The sequence below is a fragment of the Coturnix japonica genome, chromosome 21, assembly GCF_054131305.1.
Source record: "Coturnix japonica strain WE chromosome 21, WE-NBRP24, whole genome shotgun sequence".
In the NCBI taxonomy this organism is placed as follows: domain Eukaryota; kingdom Metazoa; phylum Chordata; class Aves; order Galliformes; family Phasianidae; genus Coturnix; species Coturnix japonica.
The window spans coordinates 7485713-7509517 of record NC_140683.1 but is presented as its reverse complement, the minus strand read 5'-3'; the positions used below and the strand labels follow the sequence as shown (position 1 = coordinate 7509517).

General features: G+C 39.3%; 1 protein-coding gene across 31 annotated transcripts in view; it reads left to right on the top strand.

Moving 5' to 3' along the window:
* SPTAN1 (spectrin alpha, non-erythrocytic 1) overlaps positions 1-23805 on the top strand; it is a 43606-nt gene that overhangs the window by 7109 nt on the left and 12692 nt on the right. For 9 of the 31 annotated variants that reach the window (XM_085521360.1, XM_085521371.1, XM_085521368.1 and 6 more), the window contains 37 exons: positions 226-465; positions 1044-1169; positions 1676-1744; positions 2699-2839; positions 3941-4087; positions 4496-4629; positions 5323-5467; positions 5567-5721; positions 6954-7089; positions 7410-7511; positions 7745-7882; positions 8254-8364; positions 8641-8718; positions 8879-9034; positions 9363-9567; positions 9693-9874; positions 10322-10565; positions 10889-11011; positions 11446-11663; positions 12354-12446; positions 12844-12978; positions 13451-13599; positions 14856-14915; positions 16194-16392; positions 17430-17534; positions 18062-18085; positions 18411-18446; positions 19247-19294; positions 19763-19854; positions 20219-20363; positions 20481-20662; positions 20840-20939; positions 21070-21267; positions 21388-21534; positions 21720-21823; positions 21967-22129; positions 22578-22592. In XM_085521360.1, the coding sequence (XP_085377486.1) occupies positions 229-465; positions 1044-1169; positions 1676-1744; positions 2699-2839; positions 3941-4087; positions 4496-4629; positions 5323-5467; positions 5567-5721; positions 6954-7089; positions 7410-7511; positions 7745-7882; positions 8254-8364; positions 8641-8718; positions 8879-9034; positions 9363-9567; positions 9693-9874; positions 10322-10565; positions 10889-11011; positions 11446-11663; positions 12354-12446; positions 12844-12978; positions 13451-13599; positions 14856-14915; positions 16194-16392; positions 17430-17534; positions 18062-18085; positions 18411-18446; positions 19247-19294; positions 19763-19854; positions 20219-20363; positions 20481-20662; positions 20840-20939; positions 21070-21267; positions 21388-21534; positions 21720-21823; positions 21967-22129; positions 22578-22592 (4842 nt within the window). In that variant the 5' untranslated portion in view covers positions 226-228. Of the gene's footprint in view, positions 1-225; positions 466-1043; positions 1170-1675; positions 1745-2698; positions 2840-3940; positions 4088-4495; positions 4630-5322; positions 5468-5566; positions 5722-6953; positions 7090-7409; positions 7512-7744; positions 7883-8253; positions 8365-8640; positions 8719-8878; positions 9035-9362; positions 9568-9692; positions 9875-10321; positions 10566-10888; positions 11012-11445; positions 11664-12353; positions 12447-12843; positions 12979-13450; positions 13600-14855; positions 14916-16193; positions 16393-17429; positions 17535-18061; positions 18086-18410; positions 18447-19246; positions 19295-19762; positions 19855-20218; positions 20364-20480; positions 20663-20839; positions 20940-21069; positions 21268-21387; positions 21535-21719; positions 21824-21966; positions 22130-22577; positions 22593-22822; positions 23338-23805 lie in introns of those variants that run through there. The other 22 variants (XM_085521372.1, XM_085521379.1, XM_015878931.3 and 19 more) reach the window with 8 other exon arrangements.

The following is a 23805-nucleotide window of genomic DNA, read 5'->3' as shown; positions in this document are numbered from 1 at the left end:
TGTTGTAAATTCTCTTTCCCTGTGATTTCCTGCTATGTGTCTCTATTTATTTATGTTCAGTATACATATCTACTTACTGTAAGTAAACCACATGTGAGTTTTAAAGAAGAAATACACCCCAATGACCAGCAAACAAAAAAAAACAGGTTCTTCCTTCATGGATCTCTTCATACCTTTGTTTTATAATGCAAACCAAACATTAACTGAGTGTTTTTTGGCTTTCAGAAAATGGATCCAAGTGGGGTAAAAGTGTTGGAAACAGCAGAAGATATCCAGGAACGGCGTCAGCAGGTTCTGGACCGTTACCACAGGTTCAAGGAGCTGTCTTCTCTGAGGCGCCAAAAACTCGAAGATTCCTATCGGTTCCAGTTCTTCCAGCGTGATGCAGATGAGCTTGAGAAATGGATCCAAGAGAAACTCCAGATAGCGTCTGATGAAAACTACAAAGACCCGAGCAATTTACAGGCAAGTCCTGCTGCTATCTTGTGGCGTTGTACTGTTAATATTATGACATACCATGTCAATAGGAGCAGACAGAACAAATGCATTAGTGTAACTTGATCTGAGAGCAATAAACAGAAGTTGGATGCAAGTACATGCACCCTTGCAAAGTACTCGCCAAGAACACTGAGTCTTTGACACAATTGGGATGTTTCTAATAGCAGATTATATGCTAAATCAATATAGAAAAAGTTATTGTAGTGTAGTGTAAAACCAGCTTGGATTAATCCTAGAATGTGTTGAGTGCTTCAGCTCTGTGAATAAACACTGTAAGAGGATATCTGAAGAAAACCAACTTGTGTGGGAGATGAATTTTCAGATGTTAGAACTCTCAGATGCACGAGAGCAAACACAGCAGTGACATACCTATAGTATTGCATCTACTCACAAAACGTGATACAACTGTGACTTCAACTATGCTATTGTCTGGTTTGCTTTCAGTACAAAATAGCAAACAGTGAGTGAAAAATCCTGATGCTGGGGTATGTGGAGGAGAGCTGTGCATTGAATTTCAACCATGTTCTTTGATGTTTTGCTTGTAGGGGAAGCTGCAGAAGCACCAGGCCTTTGAAGCTGAAGTACAGGCCAATTCAGGGGCTATTGTTAAGCTGGATGAGACTGGAAATCAGATGATCAATGAAGGCCATTTTGCATCTGAAACAATAAGAGTGAGTTTGAAAACGTTTTTCCTCTTACAGACTTTTTGTTGAGCAGTTTTCGTAGGTTGCGTGCATAACTCTGTATTCTAGAACATGTTTTACAATTCTGCAAACACTGAGTGAAATCACAAGATAATTTGCGTTTGGAGCCTTTTAGATGTTAAGCACCAAGCTCATAGTGAGTGCACCATTGCTTCATAAGTGAACTTTCTGCCCATGGAGTCCAGGAACTTGGCCTGGAAAGTCTCCAGTAATTCCAATATGTGTTGAAAGTCACAATGCAGATGATGAATGATTCTTAATGACTCTTCTCAAAAAAGGCACAGCATCAAGAAGCAGCCAATTCACAAGACCAAATGTTTGGGATATTAACCACTGCATTTGTTTGCTTAGATAGAACATTATAACTTGCTGGTTGAGTGATGTTGAATAATAATGTTTCTTGGCTGTGCTGCTCTGTGTAAATTCTCACTTGTGTTATGCTTGGAGTGATAACTTGCTTTTTAATGGTTCAGTCTTTCACGCCGTACAGGACTGCACAGCGCCCAATAGTAACAGCCACCCAAGTTGGGTCCCACATACGAGTAGGTGAAACTCCTGGCTGTGCAGTGCAACTTCTTTTTGCCATGTTTTCTGTCTTCCTTGCCTGACATTTGCATTATCCTTTGGGGCAACACTTAAAAATCGTGCAGTGTGAGCTTTCTCTTCCCTTGAAACCTACCTAACTGAACTTTCTAAAAGGATTAAATAAGTATCCACCCATGCTGGATGTTCAAAAGCTTCTCTAGCATGACTTTCAAGTTTCACATCTAGATGAGCAAAGCCTTATAGGTGATGGGTGGAGCAGATACTTTCCTGTTTTGCAAGTTGTGTGCCTGTGTGGGAGTGTGGTTTTCTTTTTATTGTCTGTAAAATTTACAGTTGCTCCCAAATGTTTTGGAAGGCTGAATGCAGCCACAGAGACTCAACATTAAGGCCAATAACTGCTCCTAGTATTTAAGTATTGCAATATGTAACAGTGTTGGCTAAGTCTATTATCTGACTGCTGCTAGGACAAACGGTGAAAATACTGTGGAGTGGCACAAATTTGACTTGAAACAAAACATGTGTTCACAAATATAAATATATGCCAAAATGAGAACAAGATTTACACGTTAGGAGTTGACTTCATTTTAAAAGTTGGGAACATCAGTGATTTGTTGGGGTTTTTTGGGTCTGACTTCACACTACTGTAGAATTTAGACCCAGTTATATCTCAAAATGCTTACTTCACATCTATGAATATAACTGTATAATGGTTTCAGTAATTAATAGTAAGTGCTTAAATATTCAGTTCGGTAATTTCTAATTTTATGTTGTTATTTTATATCTATTAAACTAATTACTGGAGGTGAAGATTTGATAAGGTACTTTTGCTCTCTGTCTAGTAAGATTTAGGAGCATGACACCCTGGAAAAAGCCTCATCCTAAGGACAGGAAGGGAACACATTTGTTCTTGTCTGATATGGGATTTTAATATCAGCATCCTGTTGTTCTAGACTCGTTTGCAGGAGCTGCACCGACTATGGGAGTTACTACTGGAAAAAATGAGAGAGAAGGGAGTGAAGCTGTTGCAGGCACAGAAGCTGGTGCAGTTCTTACGGGAGTGTGAAGATGTCATGGACTGGATCAATGACAAGGTACATTATTACCTATGTTTGCTGTGTTCTTCTTGGGAAACTGGATTAATGTGTGTGGAAATTTCCATCTTTGGATAGCAGCTGGAGTTCAGGTAGCCCAAGAGAACTTCTGAAGGCATTTCATTTTATTGGTATGTTTTATTTAGGCTATTTGTGTTGTGTGAGCAGTAGGTACACAAACCACTGTTCTTCCTTTGGCAGCCACAAAAAATGGGAACTAGAGTAAGGTGAAGGCTGCATGTTGGACAGCATAGCTAAATTTAACCAGCATTAGGTTCTGCTCTAGGAAGAACTTTGTATTTTTTTGTAGAAATCAAATTCAGGTTTCTTATAAGGGAAATCTACAACATGTAAAAGCAAATTTTTGTTACAAATGTTCCAAACGATTTGTTATGAAAAGTGGCCAGCCTAACCAGCAAGCCATGTGTACCTAATTACTTATGTAATTACTTAAGATTGCAGTATCTGCAGGTGCACATTGTAAGGCTGCTTGCTGCAAGAGAACTGTTGGCTTTGAATTCTTTGAACTCTGAGGAAAGAGACCACAAACCACAATCTCAAGAAAAGCCACAAAATGATCATCTGGGTTTTCGTAATGATAGCTTTTGGTTTTGTGTCACTGCGGGTTTGAACCCTAAACCCTGCATAACCATTACAGAGTATGGTAGGGCACTTTGCATAAATAAGTCTCATATCAGAAGACTACAACAAAATCCATAAGTAACTGAAAAAGATAAATTTCAGATGCTGCGTGGCCAGTTATTTTGTTGTTACAAAATCATGTTTTTTCCATATATATTTTGTGTCAGTGTTTTTGATGGCTGCAGCGTTGGTCAGCACCCACAGAACTATGAGCCTATGATAACGGAACTGATTTAATGATTTGAGAATTGAAGAAAAGCAAGGATGAAAAAAATAGTACTCGTAGTGACCTAGGATGTTTTCTGTAATTATGGAGAGCTGTTGGGTGGGAGAGATTCATGTTTTGTGAAGTAAGAAAGTTTGTAGTTTAAAATCTGATTAGCCCAGTTTGCTTCCTGGATTCTGGTAGTGATTTCTCGTAGGTTATACTGAAATATGTATGTATTTTAATTGTGCTAGGAAGCAATAGTGACCTCAGAAGAGCTTGGACAAGACTTAGAGCACGTTGAGGTTTTGCAGAAGAAATTTGAAGAGTTCCAAACAGACCTGGCAGCTCATGAGGAAAGAGTGAATGAAGTGAACCAGTTCGCTGGCAAACTTATCCAGGTAAATGTTTATGTGTGTTGAATATCTCTCCTGGCTGGTGTGATATAGCAGCAACCTTTTGTCTACAATATTCCCTACCAACTCCTGCAGTTTGGTAGGAAATTTGTATTGTTTACTGCACATGTCCTGGCAATTTGAATGGCTGGAGACAGGGCAGGATGTATTGTGTTCTAGATTTTAGTATTTGGTTTACAGGCCTCTTCCTGTTGACTAAATAGCTCATAGAGAGACTACTGCATGAGTATTCAATGTTTACACAGTGACACTTTAGGAAAACTACTGAACTGAGAGATCATTTGGAAAGTACAGCGATTATAAATTGATTTCTTGGAAAACTGTTTTTTTCAAGGTTTTGTCAATTGTTAGAATGGAACATCTGAAAATTGCGTTTTTTCCTTTGCTTACTAGGAACAGCACCCTGAGGAGGAACTTATAAAGTCCAAACAGGATGAAGTAAATGCAAGCTGGCAGCGTCTTAAGGGGCTTGCCCAACAGAGGCAAGGAAAACTCTTTGGGGCAGCTGAAGTTCAACGCTTCAACAGGTATGATCGTGGCTGGATCTGCTGAAATGATGTCATATCTGTGTATAAAAGTCTGATGATTCTTTAGCTACATACAGTATTGTGAGAAGGGCTACCACTCTCTGGTTTTCTTTTATTTTTCCTCACCGAGAGACTTGTTCAAAGGGAATTCTGAAACAGTCTTCTAAGTTTTCAACACCTGGAAAGTTCTGTTCATTATTTTGCATAGCAGTTCTCTTTAGTCTGAGAGCTTCCCCCTGTTCTGTCCTACATGAGCCTTTAAAGAGGTTGTTTTAGTTTGTTGTTGCTGGCTAATGTCAGTCCAGTTGTTCAGGGCAGGAAGGGGGGGTGGTGTCTTTGAGCAGTGTCCTTCTATCTTATCTGCTGCTTGTTATTTTGAGGTTTGCTGTAACTAAATTGGAGAGGGGCCTAGGGTAGAAAACTGACTGGTAGTGCTATAATTCATCATTTGCATTTGGTGACACCATCTGAAGAATGTCCTGCCAACACACTTGAATGCTTTTGGGAATTAAAAAAAAAAATGTATATGTATATTTTCAGGTGCTTTTGGTTTATTAGTTTTTTATTGTCATCAGCTGTGGTGTTTGTATACAAGTTTGCATTGCAGGTATGCCGGTAATAAGTGAAAGTGTCCTGCTTTCTTCCCCTTTCCCTAAAAGATTTACTACTTTCAATTTGTGCTTTGTTTTGAAGGGATGTGGATGAAACTATCAGCTGGATTAAAGAGAAAGGGCAGTTGATGGCCTCAGATGACTTTGGCAGAGACTTGGCCAGCGTGCAAGCTTTACTGCGTAAGCACGAAGGCCTGGAAAGAGATCTTGCAGCTTTGGAGGATAAGGTACTCATCTGAGATGCATTTTACCTACTGTTTAAACTGGGTAACCTGTTTTTAAAAAGGTTAGAAGCTTATTCACTGTTTGTGACTCTCTGGGTTTAGGTTAAGGCACTTTGTGCAGAAGCTGACCGTTTGCAGCAGTCTCACCCAATAAATGCTTCTCAAATTCAAGTGAAACGGGAGGAACTGATTGCCAACTGGGAGCAGATCCGAACTCTGGCAGCAGAGAGACATGCTCGCCTTAATGACTCTTACAGGTAGGAGCACTGTCTTGCTAGAATGGCCTTTTTTCCTTTGTTCCATATTCAAATTTGACATAAGACTGAAATGGAAGAAAGGGAGGCTGTTCCTAAAAGGATGATACTGATGTTTTCAGTAGTAGACTTAGTCACCAGATGATACTTCACATCAGCTTCTTTTAAAAAGAACAGTTTATATAAATACTTTAAAGTTCTTTGTCATTCTCTGAATGCACATCAGTTATGAAGACACCCTGAGTTTTTAGGGCATGTTCACTTTTTATTACATCAGAGATGTCTGCATTCTGAAGTGCTATCCGACTTTGTTTTTTAATATGCATATTATAAATCTGTTCACTGTCGAGCCTTTGTGATTTTGTTGTTAAGTTATGGTGTATTGTTGGGCGTGCTGTCCTAAACTAAAAGAAATATTACACTCATCTGTGACAGTTGCCTTATTTCTGTGGGATTTGTTTTCATCCATTCTTGTTTCTGTATCAGCTTGGTTCTCTATGAAAACTAGACAATTAGATCACTGTTAAGAAACCATGCGAATAAGATACTTAGCCTAATGTGGTGGTTAGTTTGTCCTTTCTGTTATTGTGTTTCTACTGTTTGTTCCCTCACAGTCTGTGTGTCTTCACCACCATAAATCTTGCACCAAGTAGTCATTCTTATTTTGCCTTCACTGTTATATTCTCTTTAGTTAACATCAAATTTAAAAGGGAAACAGAAACTGATGGTTTTTCCTGATAAGTGTTAAACACGTGCCAAAGGCAATAACTGTAAAAACATGCTGAAAGTCATCTGAGAATTTATTTGTTCTAAGGCTGAGGCATGTGCAGCTGAAACTTTCTGTCAGTTCTTCCCCCTACACACTGGTTTGACTGTGACAGAAGCATTCCCCTGGGCTGTCTTGAAACGCTTGAGAACTATCTTTTGGTTTCTGCTGTCTTCAACATATAGACTTGTTGCTAATGTTCCTTTTACTACCTAAGTCACATGAAAAACATGCGTTGGAGGAACACTGAAAGGTTTCTACTTCTTAAACTTAGTGTTTTCCTAATTTTAAAAGACTCTTTCAGATAGAAAACTTAATTATTTAATATTCTGTTTGCATTGTGGTATTTTATTGCCTTGTTTTTTTCCAAGGAACTGCTTTCATGTCTGTAACTTTTATCTTTGGTTTAAGGACTGCGAAAATATGCAAGCAAATGATTCCCAAACATTTTTTCTCTTGTTTTCATAAGGTTGCAGCGCTTCCTTGCAGATTTCCGGGATCTCACTAGCTGGGTAACTGAGATGAAGGCTCTGATAAATGCTGACGAGCTTGCCAATGATGTGGCTGGAGCAGAAGCCCTTCTAGACAGACATCAGGAGCATAAGGTATAATGGCGAGCCAAATCCAGTCAGCAGCTCTTTAAGACTGAAGTGTGTGTCTGACACACTCTCTGAGTCAGGGCTGCTAATACCATATCGGTAGCATCCTGTGGTTGTACCACACGGTTCACCGTTTTCCTTATCTGCAATATAAGGTGATGCACACTTGATTCTAGTTTTCTTGTTTGGCATGATGTATCTAAATACCTGAATGATAAACTTCAAACTCTCCAGGCTGTTGCGTTTATTTATTTTCAGTAGTAGTACTTTGGCACTATATTGTAAGCTATATTGTGGAAAATAACTTTTTCACTTCCATTTCATAGGGAGAAATTGATGCTCACGAGGATAGCTTCAAATCTGCTGATGAGTCCGGACAGGCTTTGCTTGCAGCTGGGCACTATGCTTCTGATGAGGTTAAAGAAAAGGTAAGTTGGGCAACTTGAGAGCAAGAACTCCAATAAAAATTGTGGCTTTTTTTTTCCTCTGTGTCCCTTACTTTAGAAGTTAATTTCTTCTGAAGATTTTAAGCTACAAAGTATCTTTTTTATAGGTTACAGAGCTTTTGAGACTGACAGTTTCTGTTCAATCCATCTTGATTTTACATTGGGAAGTAAACGAGCCAGTCTGTTAAATACATTTCCTCTTCCCAATCCTTTAGCTGACTATCCTCTCAGATGAAAGATCTGCCTTGCTAGAACTATGGGAGCTTCGCAGGCAACAGTATGAACAGTGCATGGATCTGCAGCTTTTCTACAGAGATACTGAACAAGTTGACAACTGGATGAGCAAACAAGAAGTGAGTGCATGTATTTGAACTCTCCAGTTTGTTATTCATTAATGCCTAGTCTTCTGTAGGTACAACCCATTTTTAGTTACCAGTGGCAGTGACTGCTGCTTTCTTGTGTTGAAACTGTGAGCTGGGACAAGTTGGACTCGTGTTGCTTTTATGTTTGTATACCTCTTGTGAAATAGTTTGAAAAAGAAGCTAAGAATAATTATTTGGAATCTTTGGCTGCTAGAGGTGTATAGGGAACACCGTCCCAGTAATTATCATCCTTCCTTTCCAGTCATATGGTAGGAAACATCACTAAGCATGCTTAGGTTGTTTTTTAGAGAAGCTGAGGGTGCAGACATAAAAATCCACTGATGTTTGTTGCCTTGCTTTAGGCTTTTCTGCTGAATGAAGACCTTGGTGATTCTCTGGATAGTGTGGAGGCTCTTCTAAAGAAGCATGAAGATTTTGAGAAATCCCTGAGTGCTCAGGAGGAGAAAATCACAGTAAGACATTTATATTGGGTGATCACTAAAGAAGCAAGAAATAATTTATTGATTGGAGGGGCAATGTTGGTGGGGGACTGACAGAGAAGAGTGCGGTTTGATAAATGGTCATCCATACACATGTAGAAGGATGGTATAGACTAAAAGGATTTAAACAGTAGATGTCTTAATGACTGTTAGTTTTAATGCAATGAGCTTTTGAGATATAATTTACCGTGTAGACTTGCACAAACAGTTTTTGTTGCAGAAAATAAATGGAAAATCTTTTCACTTCAGGCATTGGATGAGTTTGCTACTAAATTGATTCAGAATAACCATTATGCCATGGATGACGTTGCTACGCGCAGAGATGCTGTAAGTATTTAATACAGATGTTTTCTGCTTTATTATTATAAATAGTATGACTACGATATGGGATAAATCACTGGAGCTTCCAGTGCATACAGTAGACATTCTTATAAACTGAAGAACTTAAAAATCTTTACTTAAATGTTTTCTTTTTATTTTTTTTCAGCTACTGAGCCGCCGAAATGCTCTTCATGAAAGAGCCATGTACCGCCGTGCTCAGCTGGCAGACTCGTTCCATCTCCAGCAGTTTTTCAGAGACTCTGATGAGCTAAAGAGTTGGGTTAATGAAAAAATGAAAACTGCTACTGATGAGGCTTACAAGGTAAAAACAAAAATCAGTGTTAGAGTATTTTTAAGGCAATGCCAAGCTTAATGTAATCAGTATAATGTTATGAAGCAGGATCAGGCAGATCTTGCTGATGTAGGCAGTATTAACAGCAACAGGAAGAACTGCAATTTCTCTGTGTCCCCGCATGCTGTAATCAATCCAATAGCTTAAATGTTGTGAATTCAAAGGTGTATTTGTGGCACCAATTCCTCTTGTGGCATATTGGCACGTATGTAAGTGTTGTTGAATTTAAAAATTTCTCCTGATATCTGTAGATGCTACTTCTGGACTGAAAGTTTGTTTTTTCTTTCTTTATCTGCAGGATCCATCCAACTTGCAAGGTAAAGTTCAGAAGCATCAGGCTTTTGAAGCAGAGCTTTCTGCTAATCAGAGTCGTATTGATGCACTGGAGAAAGCTGGCCAGAAGCTGATTGATGTCAATCACTATGCATCTGATGAGGTGGCAGCTCGCATGAATGAAGTCATCAGCTTGTGGAAGAAACTTCTGGAAGCCACTGAGCTCAAAGGTAAGATCTGCTCATAAGAATCTAAACAATGCTTTTTGTAGCAGCATTAGCTGGGAAAATACAAGGAAGTGAGTTAAATGAAGTAAAAAATTTAAATCATCCTCAAATCACTCTATCTTACTCAGGTATAAAACTGCGTGAAGCCAATCAACAGCAGCAATTTAATCGCAATGTAGAAGACATTGAGCTGTGGCTGTATGAAGTAGAGGGTCACTTGGCTTCTGATGATTATGGAAAAGATCTTACGAGTGTTCAGAATCTTCAGAAGAAGCATGCCCTGCTAGAGGCAGACGTTGCTGCCCATCAGGTGAGGGGAATAATTTTTCTTCCTGCCCTTTGAGTTGTGCTTACTTGAAAATAATCACTCCAGAAACTTAATCAGATGACAGTAAGAATCTGTATTTTCATGTTTTGTATGTTTGGATTTCACAGCTTGTTGATCAGAAGTCTAAATTGAAATAGTTCATTTAGAGTGGCACACCTGTAGAGCAAATGAAACTGCACAACTCTTTTGTCTTTATGAATTTGACAGATTAAATATAATTCATGTAATCTGCTGAATATAATCAAGGATAGAATTTTAATCAGTAATTATTGCTGCACTGACAGTGTGCAGCTGAGTTTCTTTTTGTCTACCACAATGTAACTTACTTGCTAAAACTTGAAAATACTCTTTAAACGTTCACTTCATCAAGCAGAAAGCCTGAAATCTTGTGAAGGCTGTGACATAAAACTGTTACTAAATTAATTTTAGGATCGGATAGATGGCATTACCATCCAGGCACGCCAGTTCCAAGATGCTGGGCACTTTGATGCTGACAATATCAAGAAGAAACAAGAAGCTTTAGTAGCTCGTTATGAAGCTCTAAAGGATCCTATGGTAGCTCGCAAGCAGAAACTTGCAGATTCTCTTCGCCTGCAGCAGCTTTTCCGTGACATCGAGGATGAAGAGACCTGGATTAGGGAGAAGGAACCTATTGCAGCCTCAACAAACCGAGGTTGGTCCACTCTGATATCTGCAGGATTTAGGTGTCATAATTGCTGTGGCTTATTTTTTTAATAGAAAGTTCTCTTAAAAAAAAAAAAATATATATATATATATATAATGTTTACTGCAGTTATAATTGCCTGCATTTACGTGTTTACCCGTGGTTCTTTAATTGTTCTGCTACGGTAATTCAGCAGTTTCATTGGGTAACTCAATTTTCTGCAGTGCTGTGTGGTGGTACTTAGCTTTTCTGACGTTTGTTGCAGCTTCCTTGCCATTTTTAAGTTTGAGTCATCAGACATAAGCCAGTTATAACTGTCTTGCATTTTTCAGGGAAGGACTTAATTGGTGTCCAGAATCTGCTAAAGAAGCACCAGGCTTTGCAGGCAGAAATTGCAGGCCATGAACCTCGCATTAAAGCAGTCACACAGAAAGGAAATGCGATGGTGGAAGAAGGTATGTCTCAATATTTCTTAATTTTCTGTCTTTCAGAAATACAGGAGTCTTTGTGCAGGACTTTGTTCTCTAGCCCTGTACCGTTAAAGATTACAGACTGATTTATCTGAGAACTAGACAGGTACCTGCAAGCAGGATGAGCTGCTAGTCATTCTTTCACTTGGAAATAAAAATAGATTCCTTGATGGGAACCTGTCACCATATTCACAGATCTTCACCTGATCTTGGCAGACGCATATATTCAAATATTCCTAGAGCAGTTTAATTGACAGGTACCATCTGTCTGAACCAAAGGATAAACTAAATTATGCTTGCCTAATTGCAGTCAGAGTAGGCTACGTTGGTGATTTTTTTTTTTCAAGGAGTACAGCTGACCATTTAGTCTGTGTTATTTATGTCTCTAAGTCCTTCCGTCTCCTCTTTTTGCTTTGTAGGACATTTTGCTGCTGAAGATGTGAAGATCAAATTGAATGAACTGAACCAAAAATGGGAGACTCTGAAAGCCAAGGCATCTCAACGGCGACAGGATCTGGAGGATTCTCTGCAAGCTCAGCAGTATTTTGCTGATGCTAATGAGGCAGAATCATGGATGAGGGAAAAGGAGCCCATTGTAGGCAGCACAGACTATGGAAAGGATGAAGACTCTGCTGAGGTATTTGACACTGTATAAACAGAGTGAAGACTTTATTCAGTAGCAGAGGAAATAAGGAGCTCTGCTACTTTGGGGATTCTTATAAAAAAGGGTGGAAGATTTTTGCATCAATCTCAATTTTGACTTCGAATCAAAGTACAATGGCTGTTTTTCCTGTATATAAGCTATTATTGTGTGTGTCATTTTGCTATTCAGGGTCTTCTCTGTACTATAGGGAATTTGTATGGCATACTAAGGTAAATATCAGTAAACTCTTGCCTGTTGCAGTGCTGTATTTCAGTAGGAGTTTAGCTTTGACTACTTGATCAGTTTTGAAGTATTTTCTAATGCAGAAGTTGCTATACAAGTATATTTCTGTGGCCAGATACTGCTGACTGATGTTTTGCTGAAATTAACTGCAGTTTAAAGGTATTCTTTCAAACTTACCTCTATTTCTGGAGTAATACTTGGTACTCCTTCCTGGTAAGAAGAAAAGAATGATTCTGAAATAAGGTAGAGCAAAAGGATTAGAAGCATTTAGACAGCTACGAGGCCTATTATTAAATAGATGTAGCTATTCTCTTGAGAGTCAGAGGTCTGGCAGCTCTGAAGAACCCACGTTCCCTGTGTATGGAGCCCAAGAATATGTTTTAAGCAAAATAGCATTTGTAAAAATGGCTCGGTGTACATGTTGTTTGTATTTGATTTCAGGCTCTCCTGAAGAAGCATGAAGCTTTGATGTCTGATCTTTCTGCTTACGGCAGTAGCATACAGGCATTAAGGGAACAGGCCCAGTCCTGCAGGGTAAGGAAGGATGCTAATCATGTTGCTGAAATTCTTGGGTCAGCAGAAGTTAAAGGCTCAGCTTAATAGCAGCTGTTGCTTTTGAAAACTTACTGCAGACTGCACTTAACTAATTATTATTTTTTTTTAATTAGAAAATTATCTCTTTTTATAATTGTAACTAACTGCTATGTTACATTGGAAGAAAACAGAACGATGTGATTGTTTCCAATGTTTGAGCCCAGAGACTGCCTAAAATAACTCCATCTGTGCTATATTTATTTCAACAGGAGTCACTTCAGAGCATTTACAGTACCTTTAAGGCTGAAGTATTTTTCAGGATCGCTACTTTGGTTGTAATAACCGTGCAAAAGTTTCTGCATCTGTGTTCATTTTCCTTTCATTCCTTCTTTGTTAGCAACAAGTCGCTCCCACTGATGATGAGACTGGAAAAGAGCTTGTGCTGGCACTCTATGATTACCAAGAGAAGAGTCCTCGGGAGGTGACTATGAAAAAAGGAGATATTCTAACCCTGCTCAACAGCACCAACAAGGTATGCTGTTGCTTGCCAGTTCGCTGAGCTGCTTGGTTTACTTGGTTTTGTGCGTTGAGTTTTGTTTTTTCTTTTTGTTTTGTTTGTGAATAAGAGTATTCAAACAAGATAAAGCATTTGCACATTCAGTCTATGTTCCCATTTAGCACTTTTGCATTCTTCCTGTTACTCTTGTGACTCCCTTATGGCTGCCAGCTTTTTCTAAGTCATAAACACCATCTGCCACAGGGCATCTGTCTGCAAGAAAACTTATTCCCTTTCTTTTGAAGAATTTTTGACCAAACACAAGGGGAGAATTGAAAGCAAAACCTGGATGTTTACAAGAGATGGTTTGAAATGACCTCCGTAAAAAGGGCAAACTCTTGTTTTCTTGTGTTAAAAGAAACCCCTAACTTTGCCACCATTCAGGTACACAGCTTACTTAATGCTTTGTGGTTGCCTCTCAGTAGTTGCTTTTACTTTTTCACTACAGGACTGGTGGAAGGTTGAAGTTAATGATCGTCAGGGCTTTGTACCAGCTGCCTATGTGAAAAAACTAGATCCTGCCCAGTCTGCATCTCGGGAGAATCTTCTGGAAGAGCAAGGCAGCATAGCATTGCGACAGGAGCAAATTGACAACCAGTAAGATCTAATTAATGAGATTTGACACCAATCCAGTGTTTGCTGGGTTGGCCTTTGTCTCACCTATGCCATAAGTTTAGGTCGATGCCACTTCTGCTAGGGAGTAATTCTCTGGAGCAAAACAGAGGGGCTCCTTTACTAGGAGCACCATATTGGATCACTGTATTCTTATTCCAGATATTCCTGTTGCTTTTTCTGTTTTTTTAACTGTAAAATTCATGACACTTGAGCTCAACTTACTGTCTGACCTGAGTTATTATACATGTCCCTTTTGTTGTTGTACCTAACTACTTAAACTTGTTTGTGAGTTATATCTGTTCTAAGCAGCTCTTGTATTTGTAGTTGTCACTTCTTAATGTGTGATCTGTTTTGAAAAGCTTTCTTAAATTTGGCTGCAAAAGTACAGTACCCTCCCTATAGGGCTGCCTCCTGAGATGCCTCCTTAGGAGCTGCAGCTCTCTTAGTATCAGCTCGTTGGTTTTGTTGGATGTTTTTCCTGAGATGTGGTGCCATTGCATGGGTTAGAACCTACCTCCTTTCTCCTTTAATAAAGACAAACATACATGCCATCGCAAATGCAGAAAACTGCATGACTGCTTGGTAACGACCTCCTGAGGCAAATGGTAGTTGTAGATTAGTTCAGGCAAGGGCTGGCAGTGATAGCTGTGAGCTACCAGCTCTTCTTATCGAGCCACTTGGAAGCCAGAGCTGACAGTTCAATGCACACTCCCATCTGTTTGCATAGTTATTCTGTGAGAATTTCTTTCTGCTCAGTTGTTTTGAGTCACTAGTTATTGTAATAACATACAATAATGAATAGCTTTAGTTCTAGGACTTAAACTGAATTAATAAAGTAACGTATACCAATTAGAGGAAAGGATGGTTCAGGTTTTAATAACGTGTAACTATTCTGTGGGTTTGCCTGCAGCTTTTAAGAGTTATTAGAGATGGCTTAATTGAGAGCAAAGGAGAGTGGGCTAACCTTTGGTTTTAAATCAAATGGCACAATGATTAGGAAATGAGGAGACCTTATAGAGAGAGTTCAACTGTACTGCTGAGGTTCCCTCACACGAATTTCACTCTGGTCTGATTTGCTTCGTTTGCTTCTTAATGACATCTAAATTTCTCCATTTAAATGTGAACTTTTAACCATCTCCTACCACAGACGACCCATGGATGGAGCTGCTGCTTTCGTTATTTTTGTTAATCTAACTAATTTTTTGCATGCATTTGCTGTGCCCCCTCTGTCTGTGCAGGACTCTCATAACTAAGGAAGTCGGCTGTGTATCTCTGCGTATGAAACAGGTCGAAGAACTGTGAGTAGGATTAGCCCTTTCTAAACCATGCTGTCTCCATACTGTCACTGTTCATTCTCTTTGTGTCTTTCTTTCTTTGGGAAAGCTGCTCCAGAGGGACACAAAGGAAGCAATTTCTGCAATGTGTGTTATTTTAGTTTAGATGATTGTGTCGTGATGTGTGTTCATGTGTTGTGTACAGCCAGCCATCCTGCCAGCTGCTTATCTTGGTCACGTCGGCACTGCTAGATTGGTGATGGTGTCATTTTCCATTATACTGATTTTACTTGCCAAGTGAGGGTTCAGTGATATCTAGACTGTTTCTTTAAAAAGCATATGCTGCTTTTACTGAGGTGCAGGTACAATTACTGGTTCATATAAGTAAACTTGGTGTATCTGTTTTATATATAATGTCACATAAATGTCTGGTAGAATCTTGCTCCAGGTCCTCTTATGAGTTTTGCAATTACTCAGTATCTAAAACTGTTCTGAATCAAACATCTGCAGTTGAGTCAGGCCTTAAAAAAAAAAGTGTTTTCCTGCATACAGTAGCTCATGCAAGTCAGACTAGAATGCTGCCTTTTAATACAAAAGGTTCTTGGTTCCTTATATCCAGTATTGAATTCAGGATAGATGGGAAACCACAAAGTCTCAGCTTGTGAAGAGACTTAGAGCTACTTATCAGTTGGATGTACAGGCATTGCAGCCCGGGGTGTCAAGGCTTTCTGGCAGCAGCCCCATTCATCTTGCAGTGTTAGAGGCTTTTCTGAGCACAGGTTCTTTGAAGATGGACAATTTGCATTGCCAGGAATCGAACAGGAAACGTCAGGTTTTGTGCTCTTAAATGAAATGATGCTGTTGTATTTTCACATTAGTCTTATATGATTTAGTTGCTTGTTGAAGCCAATTTAAGCACTTCAGAATAAATGTGAAGTAAAACCTTTAGGGTAAACAAGGGATAATTTCACTGATATCATTGGTAATTCCACAGATATATACAAGCAGCACATGGAAAACAAGTTTAGTGTGTGATTCCTGCACTGCTGCTATAGCCTTGAGCTGTGATTTGGATTTGCCTTTGCCCACTGAAGCATAGCAAGTGGGAGGTCTTACCCTCATAAAGGAGACATGCACAGTTTGGACTTACCTGATCATGAACAACGAAGTCATTCTGTAGAGTAGCAGTGTGTAGATTGCAGGCACTTCCAGCATTTTTGGTGCTGCCTGAACTTGTTTAATGACTGTGACTCTGCTCAGTTCAATCTGACTGCTCCCTCCTTCCTTTTCTGCTTGTTCCAGGTATCATTCCCTTCTCGAGCTGGGAGAAAAACGTAAAGGCATGCTGGAAAAAAGCTGCAAAAAGTTTATGCTTTTCCGTGAGGCTAATGAGCTCCAACAGTGGATCAATGAGAAGGAAGCTGCACTCACTAATGAGGAAGTGGGTGCTGATTTGGAGCAGGTGGAGGTGCTACAGAAGAAATTTGATGATTTTCAGAAGGTATGTTGTAACACTGTGTAATCTGTGTGCTAATTCTTCATATCTGAGCATAGCAGAAAAGCACCAACCAAGTTCAGGAAGAATTCCATTTTATGAAACACATAACCTTCAGTTAAGCTGTATTTGTTATTGTTGTTGAAAGGAAAAATATGTTTTAGTTTTCAGCTTTAGAGCATTTCACAAGATACATAAAAATAGTTATCTGCTTCAAAATACCAACAGGCTTTTGATTATTCTTTTTTTTTCCCCCCTCCGTGTAGAATTTCTTTACTTTGCTTGAGGTGAAGGAATTTCTTTTCACACACATTTGTTCTGTCCACTTTAGTGAGGTGCTGGATACTTAAATGCAACAGTGCATGACTGTAACGGTGGAAAAGGTGGTGACCTGATAGCTCTGTGTATGTTATCACACTTACGGCTTGAAAGTTGGCTAACACAACTTGAGCCAGCCTAATAGTGTAGGTGTGAAGATGACAGCAGTTAATGGATTTGTGGTGGTGTCTTTGTTTTTTTTTGGTTGTTTTTTTTTTCAACGCTAATGGTTGAAACTAAGATGTGTCATCTAATAACATTTAAATGCAAGATCTCCATTTATTTGCGTTGCTGTTTTTTTAACTGGGTTCCCTTCCTGATTGATGGAAAGGTCTCTGTCAGTCTGTTTGGCTGACAGTGTTGTACTATAAGTGCTTCTTAAAACTGGCTTTTTAGATTACTTATCCACAGTAGTATGGATGACAGCTTTTGTTCTCTGTGTTGGTAATGCTGTATACCTGACAGTTCAAACGCGTATTCCATCGCAGATTGTTAATTAACTTGTGTATGGAAAGCTGTGATAGCGTGTTTCTCTAACACATTGACACTTGGCTCCGATAGCTGGGATTTCTCAGCACATTCTTTATTCACTGATAACTCTAAAGGTTGAGTGTGCTAAATTCCTGCTGTTATCAAACTACTTCCTGGCACCCCTGGTGCTCCAACTTGATCCGCATGTTTTGCAGTGTGAATGCTAATGCTGTGGATGTTACTGTTCTCTGCAGGATTTGAAAGCTAACGAGTCACGACTGAAGGACATAAACAAGGTTGCAAACGACCTGGAATCTGAAGGGCTGATGGCAGATGAAGTGCAAGCAGTAGAGCACCAGGTCTGCTTGGTTTTCTGACTTAGTCTAATGCTCTTGAGAAGTAAAATATTTCCTTCCTTTTTTTAGCCTATCCTGCTTGGTGTTTCATTGAAACATTCTGGCTGTTCCTGTTTGTTGTCTGTCTGATCAGAGACATTTAGTGCCTGTTCTGTAGAATGGCCATCACAGGGGTAACCTTTGAAATGTTTCTTTTGAAATAGTGCAAGTTGCACCATCTAGAGCTTTTTTTTCCTTTTTTTATGACCGGAATTTTCTTTAAGGTAATACAAAATGTCAGGGAGATTCCATGCATTAGCTTTGCTTCTTCAATTAAATGCCAGACTCCCATTCCTATTGCACACGCAGGCTGTGAGAGCACTGTTGGCTTCATAATGTGCTGATAACTGTCTGATAGAAGAAGCTGCCTCAGAGCATGTCTTCTGTCCTCCCTTTATTAAAAAAAAAAAAGCAGTTTTTTTTCTTTCTGTAAGAAAATATCTATTTATTTGGTAGGAAATGACCAGACTTTGTTTTTCTTTCCTTTGCAGGAAGTCTATGGAATGATGCCCAGAGTAAGTGTTGATTTCCATGTGGCAGTTTTAACGGTTTGGGATGTAGAAGTTCTGCCATGATTGTAATTGGTTTGTGTCAAGGAACTCATTAATGATTTTGAGTGGATGTAGAAAGATGATCTCACCTTAGATCTGCTCATTTACTGGGTGATGTACTCCACATCACAAATCAGTGCTGAGCAGGATAACCCAAAATGGCACAAAAACGTAGTTGATTTATGCTGTTAAAGATTGAACGTGGAGATGTCTCAGACTTCCTAAACATTTTCTGGTAGTTCCAGATTTTGCTTCATATTTAAAGCCGTTTCTTCACATTTTTAAACAGGATGAAACTGATTCTAAGACGGCCTCTCCTTGGAAGGTGAGTGTTGTTGCTGAACCCACAGAGTGTTAAGCAGGACTTTGCCATCATATACTTACCATCCCGCTCTCTGTCAATACAAACAGGTCATCCTGCACTGCTCTTCATTGCCAGTGGATTCCCAACAGAGAATTTGCTGACATTCTGTTTTTGAGCTGTGCAGGGGAACTGCCTTTTGTTTTGAGTTCATACAATCAAAACAAGTTGTAGTTGTTGTATCAATGTTTTTAGGTACTACCAGAACTATCGATGTCAAACCCTCCCCATCCACTTAGCGTTATGTTTATTTATTGTAATACATCAAATGGAAGGGAATGTTTTTATTCCTGAAAGTCAAAGGCACTACTGCCAATATTCCTTCAGTGAGGAGTACACTGTCTGTATGCAGTATCTTTGCCTTCCACTGTTTACTGATGCACCAAAATATTCTGACTATTTTTACCATTATCCAACATTGTTTTTTGCTGTAATTGATCATTGTTATAAAAGAAGAAAGATGGTGTGTTGGAAGGAATTGCTCAGAATTTTTCTAATTAGCTTTCACCAGTTTTGATGGCTACCCTGTATTCTAGAAATATTTGAATTAATTGCTGATTCAATCAGAAGTGAAACTGTTCAGATAGTTGTTTTCTGTTCCCTGCTTGCATTTTCTAAAGCTGTATCGTATAAAGTCTGTTGTTTTTACTTAGGCCAATTGATTTTATTTTTTTTTTAATAAGGAATTTTCTTTCAGTTTCACTTTGGCTCTGATTGAAGTTGACTTTAATGAAACCTTTCTTTTTATTTCTGCCTTTTCACAGTCTGCACGTATGATGGTACACACGGTGGCAACATTCAACTCCATCAAGGTAACAGTACAACTTTTCCTGCCTTTATGTAAAAGCTGGAAACTATTCTACCTTCCTTTCCATTTCCAGTCTCTGTCTGTCATTAAGTTTTATAAGCCATCTTGAATAAACTTATCAAGGGAATTATATAGCGTTTTATTCTCAAGTTACATCAGTATCTTCTTATATACGTGGAATTAGTTGTTCTTCTATGTCAGTAAAAGCCCTTAAAATTATTCTTGTGATCTAGACTGATTGAATTTCTGCTCCCTCTGGAATTAATCAGAAACAGTAACTTTCACCTTCAGTGAAAGGCCAGTCTCAACTTCTCGTTCGTATGACCATTTGTTAAAAATTGCTTGCATTCTCTAAATAGTACAGGTGTAGTTATTATCAGTAGCTCCAGTGCCATACAAGAATTTCTTTATGCAGAAATATTAATAGAGCTGTGGTTTACAGTATCAGTATGGAGTTTTGTTGTTGTTCCAGGAACTGAATGAACGCTGGAGATCTCTGCAGCAGTTGGCAGAGGAGCGAAGCCAGCTGTTGGGCAGCGCTCATGAAGTCCAGAGGTTCCACAGGTGGGATGTTTATATCATATCTGATCTTCATTCAGTGAAATACTTTGTTTATAAGAGTTCTAAAAGATAGCAGGACACAAGTCATATTTCAGCCCTCAATTTGTTCAGTGGAAGTTGGGCTACCTGTAAAACAAGTTGTTTGTTTTGATCTTTTTTAAATGAGAAGCTGTTAATAGGGAAGCATGGAACTGCTGAGGGTTTGGGAAGTATGAACTGCTGTGCTATTTTGCCAGAGTTCATTTCTGTCTTGCAGTTTAATAAATCCATCAACTACTTGTGCTTCCCTAGAAATGAGAAGGTGTGGTGGGTAACAGAGATCTCAGTGTGGCCTCCATTTTAATTCTCTTTTCGCCTCTCCAATCAGAGATGCTGATGAAACAAAAGAATGGATAGAAGAGAAGAATCAAGCTTTAAATACTGACAACTATGGACATGACTTGGCCAGTGTGCAGGCTCTGCAGCGCAAGCATGAAGGATTTGAGAGAGACTTGGCAGCTCTTGGAGACAAGGTGAGGATGAGAGGGCAAGAAATGCAGAAGCTTTCCTTTTATCTAGCAGAGGTGATTGCTGTATAGGAAGGATTCTTTCTGTCTTCTTTGTGTTTATTTTCCTTCTTTTTATTCTAGGTGAATTCTCTTGGTGAAACTGCCCAGCGTCTGATCCAGTCACATCCAGAAGCAGCTGAAGATCTTCAAGAGAAATGTACTGAGTTGAACCAAGCTTGGAGTAGTCTGGGAAAACGTGCTGACCAACGCAAAGAGAAGCTTGGAGATTCTCATGACCTGCAGCGTTTCCTTAGTGATTTCAGGTGGGGAGTCTATCCCCCTCCTCCCCAGTTTGTCCGCTTTATTACTAGAAGAGTTCATCTAAATCAGTGTTTTGGAGAAATATTTCACGGGAGGGATTTTAAAAGGACTGTTTTTCCTATTCTGGCTTTATTTTGGTGGAGGAAGGGAATAATTTTTATATTAATCTGTGCTCACAGAGACCTTATGTCTTGGATCAATGGAATCCGGGGTCTGGTCTCCTCAGATGAACTTGCAAAAGATGTGACTGGAGCTGAAGCTCTGTTGGAAAGGCATCAGGTATGTGTAAGATAGTAAGCGAGTGTCAAACATCAATAGATGTTTGTTTTTCTGACACATTCCACTTACAGTTCCAAAAATTAGTCACTGCTCTGTCCTTCATGTAATAACAAATCTCTGTACCTTGCAGGAGCACCGTACTGAAATAGATGCACGGGCTGGCACTTTCCAGGCATTTGAACAGTTTGGACAGCAGCTTCTGGCTCGCGGACACTATGCCAGCCCAGAGATTAAGGAGAAACTGGATATTCTAGAACAAGAACGGACAGACCTGGAGAAGGCCTGGGTCCAGCGTAGAATGATGTTAGACCAGTGCTTAGAACTACAGGTACTCTGCTGTGTTTTTAAAAAGAAAGATAATTTCTCCTCTCGTAATACGTGTTCATTCATGGTGATGAGTGATGTTCATGGTCTGTCCTTCTCATGCTTTGGAGTTTTTCCTCCCTAGCTGTTTCATCGGGATTGTGAACAAGCTGAAAACTGGATGGCTGCCCGAGAGGCATTCCTGAATACAGAAGATAAAGGAGACTCCTTGGACAGTGTGGAGGCACTCATCAAGAAACATGAAGATTTCGATAAAGCAATCAATGTCCAGGTGAGGGGCAGAGCTGAATTAAGAGAAAGTATCTTTTCTGATGTGGTTTGTTAACAAAATGAATTATTACTGCATCTGGCTTGTCAAGTTTTATTCTGAATATTCAGCCGTTTGGCTGAATCACATCATCACTTGATGTAGTTTGAAATACCACAGTTCTAACTGATGGCTTTTCTTTTGAACAGGAAGAGAAAATTGCTGTCTTGCAGTCTTTTGCTGACCAACTGATCGCTGCTGATCATTATGCGAAAGGAGTCATTGCTAGCAGGCGCAATGAGGTTCTGGACAGGTCAGTACATTGATTGCCTTGTTAGATGGGATGCAGCTGTAAAGGAGGTGCCATTTGGCGTCACTGTTACTGTCGAGCTGTTCCATGCAATGACTCATGCAGTCCTGCTTTTTCATTCTACGCATGTATTTAATTGCATACAGGTGGCGTCGTCTGAAAGCTCAGATGATTGAGAAGAGATCCAAGCTGGGAGAATCTCAGACCCTCCAACAGTTCAGTCGTGATGTTGATGAAATAGAAGCTTGGATCAGTGAAAAGCTTCAAACTGCAAGTGATGAGTCATATAAGGATCCCACAAACATCCAGGTGAATATGAATCTCAGCTTAGGGATCAAAAAGAGGTATTTAGCTTCACAAAGAATGCTCTGTTTTGAAAGAATGAGTTCAGAGGAATTTGTGTTTAGTGAGGGAGGATAATGCACCGTGTTGGACATGATCTTCCTTTAGCAAAGAGAAAATGGAAATTGCATTATGCATGAAAAGAGGCCCAAAGCAGAAGTTGTTCAGTAATTATTGATGTATGTAATTAATAAGGTATGTGGTATCTGCAGCAGCAGCAGCTATTCTGTTTTTCTCCTAATAGAGTAGTGAAACTAAGTTCTTGGGTCTCATCTCCACCTTATGTCCTAAAATAAGAAGTCTTATTCATTCTTCAGTGTTAAGTACTAATGACAGTTACCTCCTATGTTGAAATGCTGGCTTATGAAGTAGTATGAATGCACTGAACTGCTTCTTCTCTCAATCTATTTTATAGCTTTCCAAACTGCTGGTAAGTAGTTTGGACTAGCCCTGGTATGTGAATTTGTTTTCTTTGTATAGCTTATATGTGAGCACAAGGTCTGGTTGCAGTTTGTTGCTCCATCCATCAGTTCATGCAGTCTCTTTGTTTTCTATTAGTTATTGACCTTCATGCAGGTGCAGCTATCGGTCTTCATGTTATGGATGTGGCTTTTCTATTAATGCATATAAAGCATCATGTATTTCTTTATTTGTTTGCAGGTGTTCTGCATGATCTGTTTAATTCATGGTGCATAAAGGATGTAGGTTAAGTTTTCAGCAACAGATGCTAAAGATGGAGAATTTAATGCAACTGATAGACCCGAAGCATTTACTTCTTGTGGCAGTAGCTGCAAGAGAAGTAGAAGAGAGTAATATAGAAGTAACACTCTGGAAAAAGATGTACCACATAGAAAGCTGTTGGGGTTATATCAAAGGAGAAGACAACGAAGAGAGGGAAGGAACTGGGCTGAAGAAGGGGAGAATAATTGTCTGTTTCTTTAGGCTGTGGTACATTAGATGTCCTTATTTGAAAAACAAACAAACAAACATTTCATATTAAAGCAAATGCTCGTCTTAGATTTGTTGTCAATGTAATTATATGGAGGTACACAATTGGCAGCTCTTAAATTGAGTTTAACTTGTGGGTAAATACTGCTTTAAAGGATACGTTTTTATAATCTCAGCAGTCAGGATTGGCAGTTTCCAAAATAAAGCAGTTCATGCAGAATTTCTCATGCCAACGCTGTAGTATTTTTCATCTTTTACTTCTAGTCTAACATTTCCTTTCATTCCATTCTCTCAGGGCATTGCATACCCATGTCCAATGCTACTAGCATTTCCAGTTAATACTCGTCAATTCTGTTGTGTCATTTTTGTGCTATTCTCTTTCTGGTGGGCGGATCTATCATGTATATAAGAGAGAGTTCTGAGTATTTCCTCTCACTTTGAGGCTCCTGTTGTTCTCATGGTGCTCTCAACTCAGAAAATTTTTAAAATCAATTTTTCCTAGTTAGATTTATGAGAATTTGTAGTTGTTAATCCTGGATTTTAGTGCATAGTGTGATCGTGTATGACTGACAGGTATCCAAAGGTGTACGTCAGGTTGCAGCAGTGGTTTCTGTTAGCTGCCTATAGGTTAGGGATAGAAATAGTAGCTTCACAAATGTCAGTGGGAATGGAAAGGGTGGTCCATTTTTGTGTTT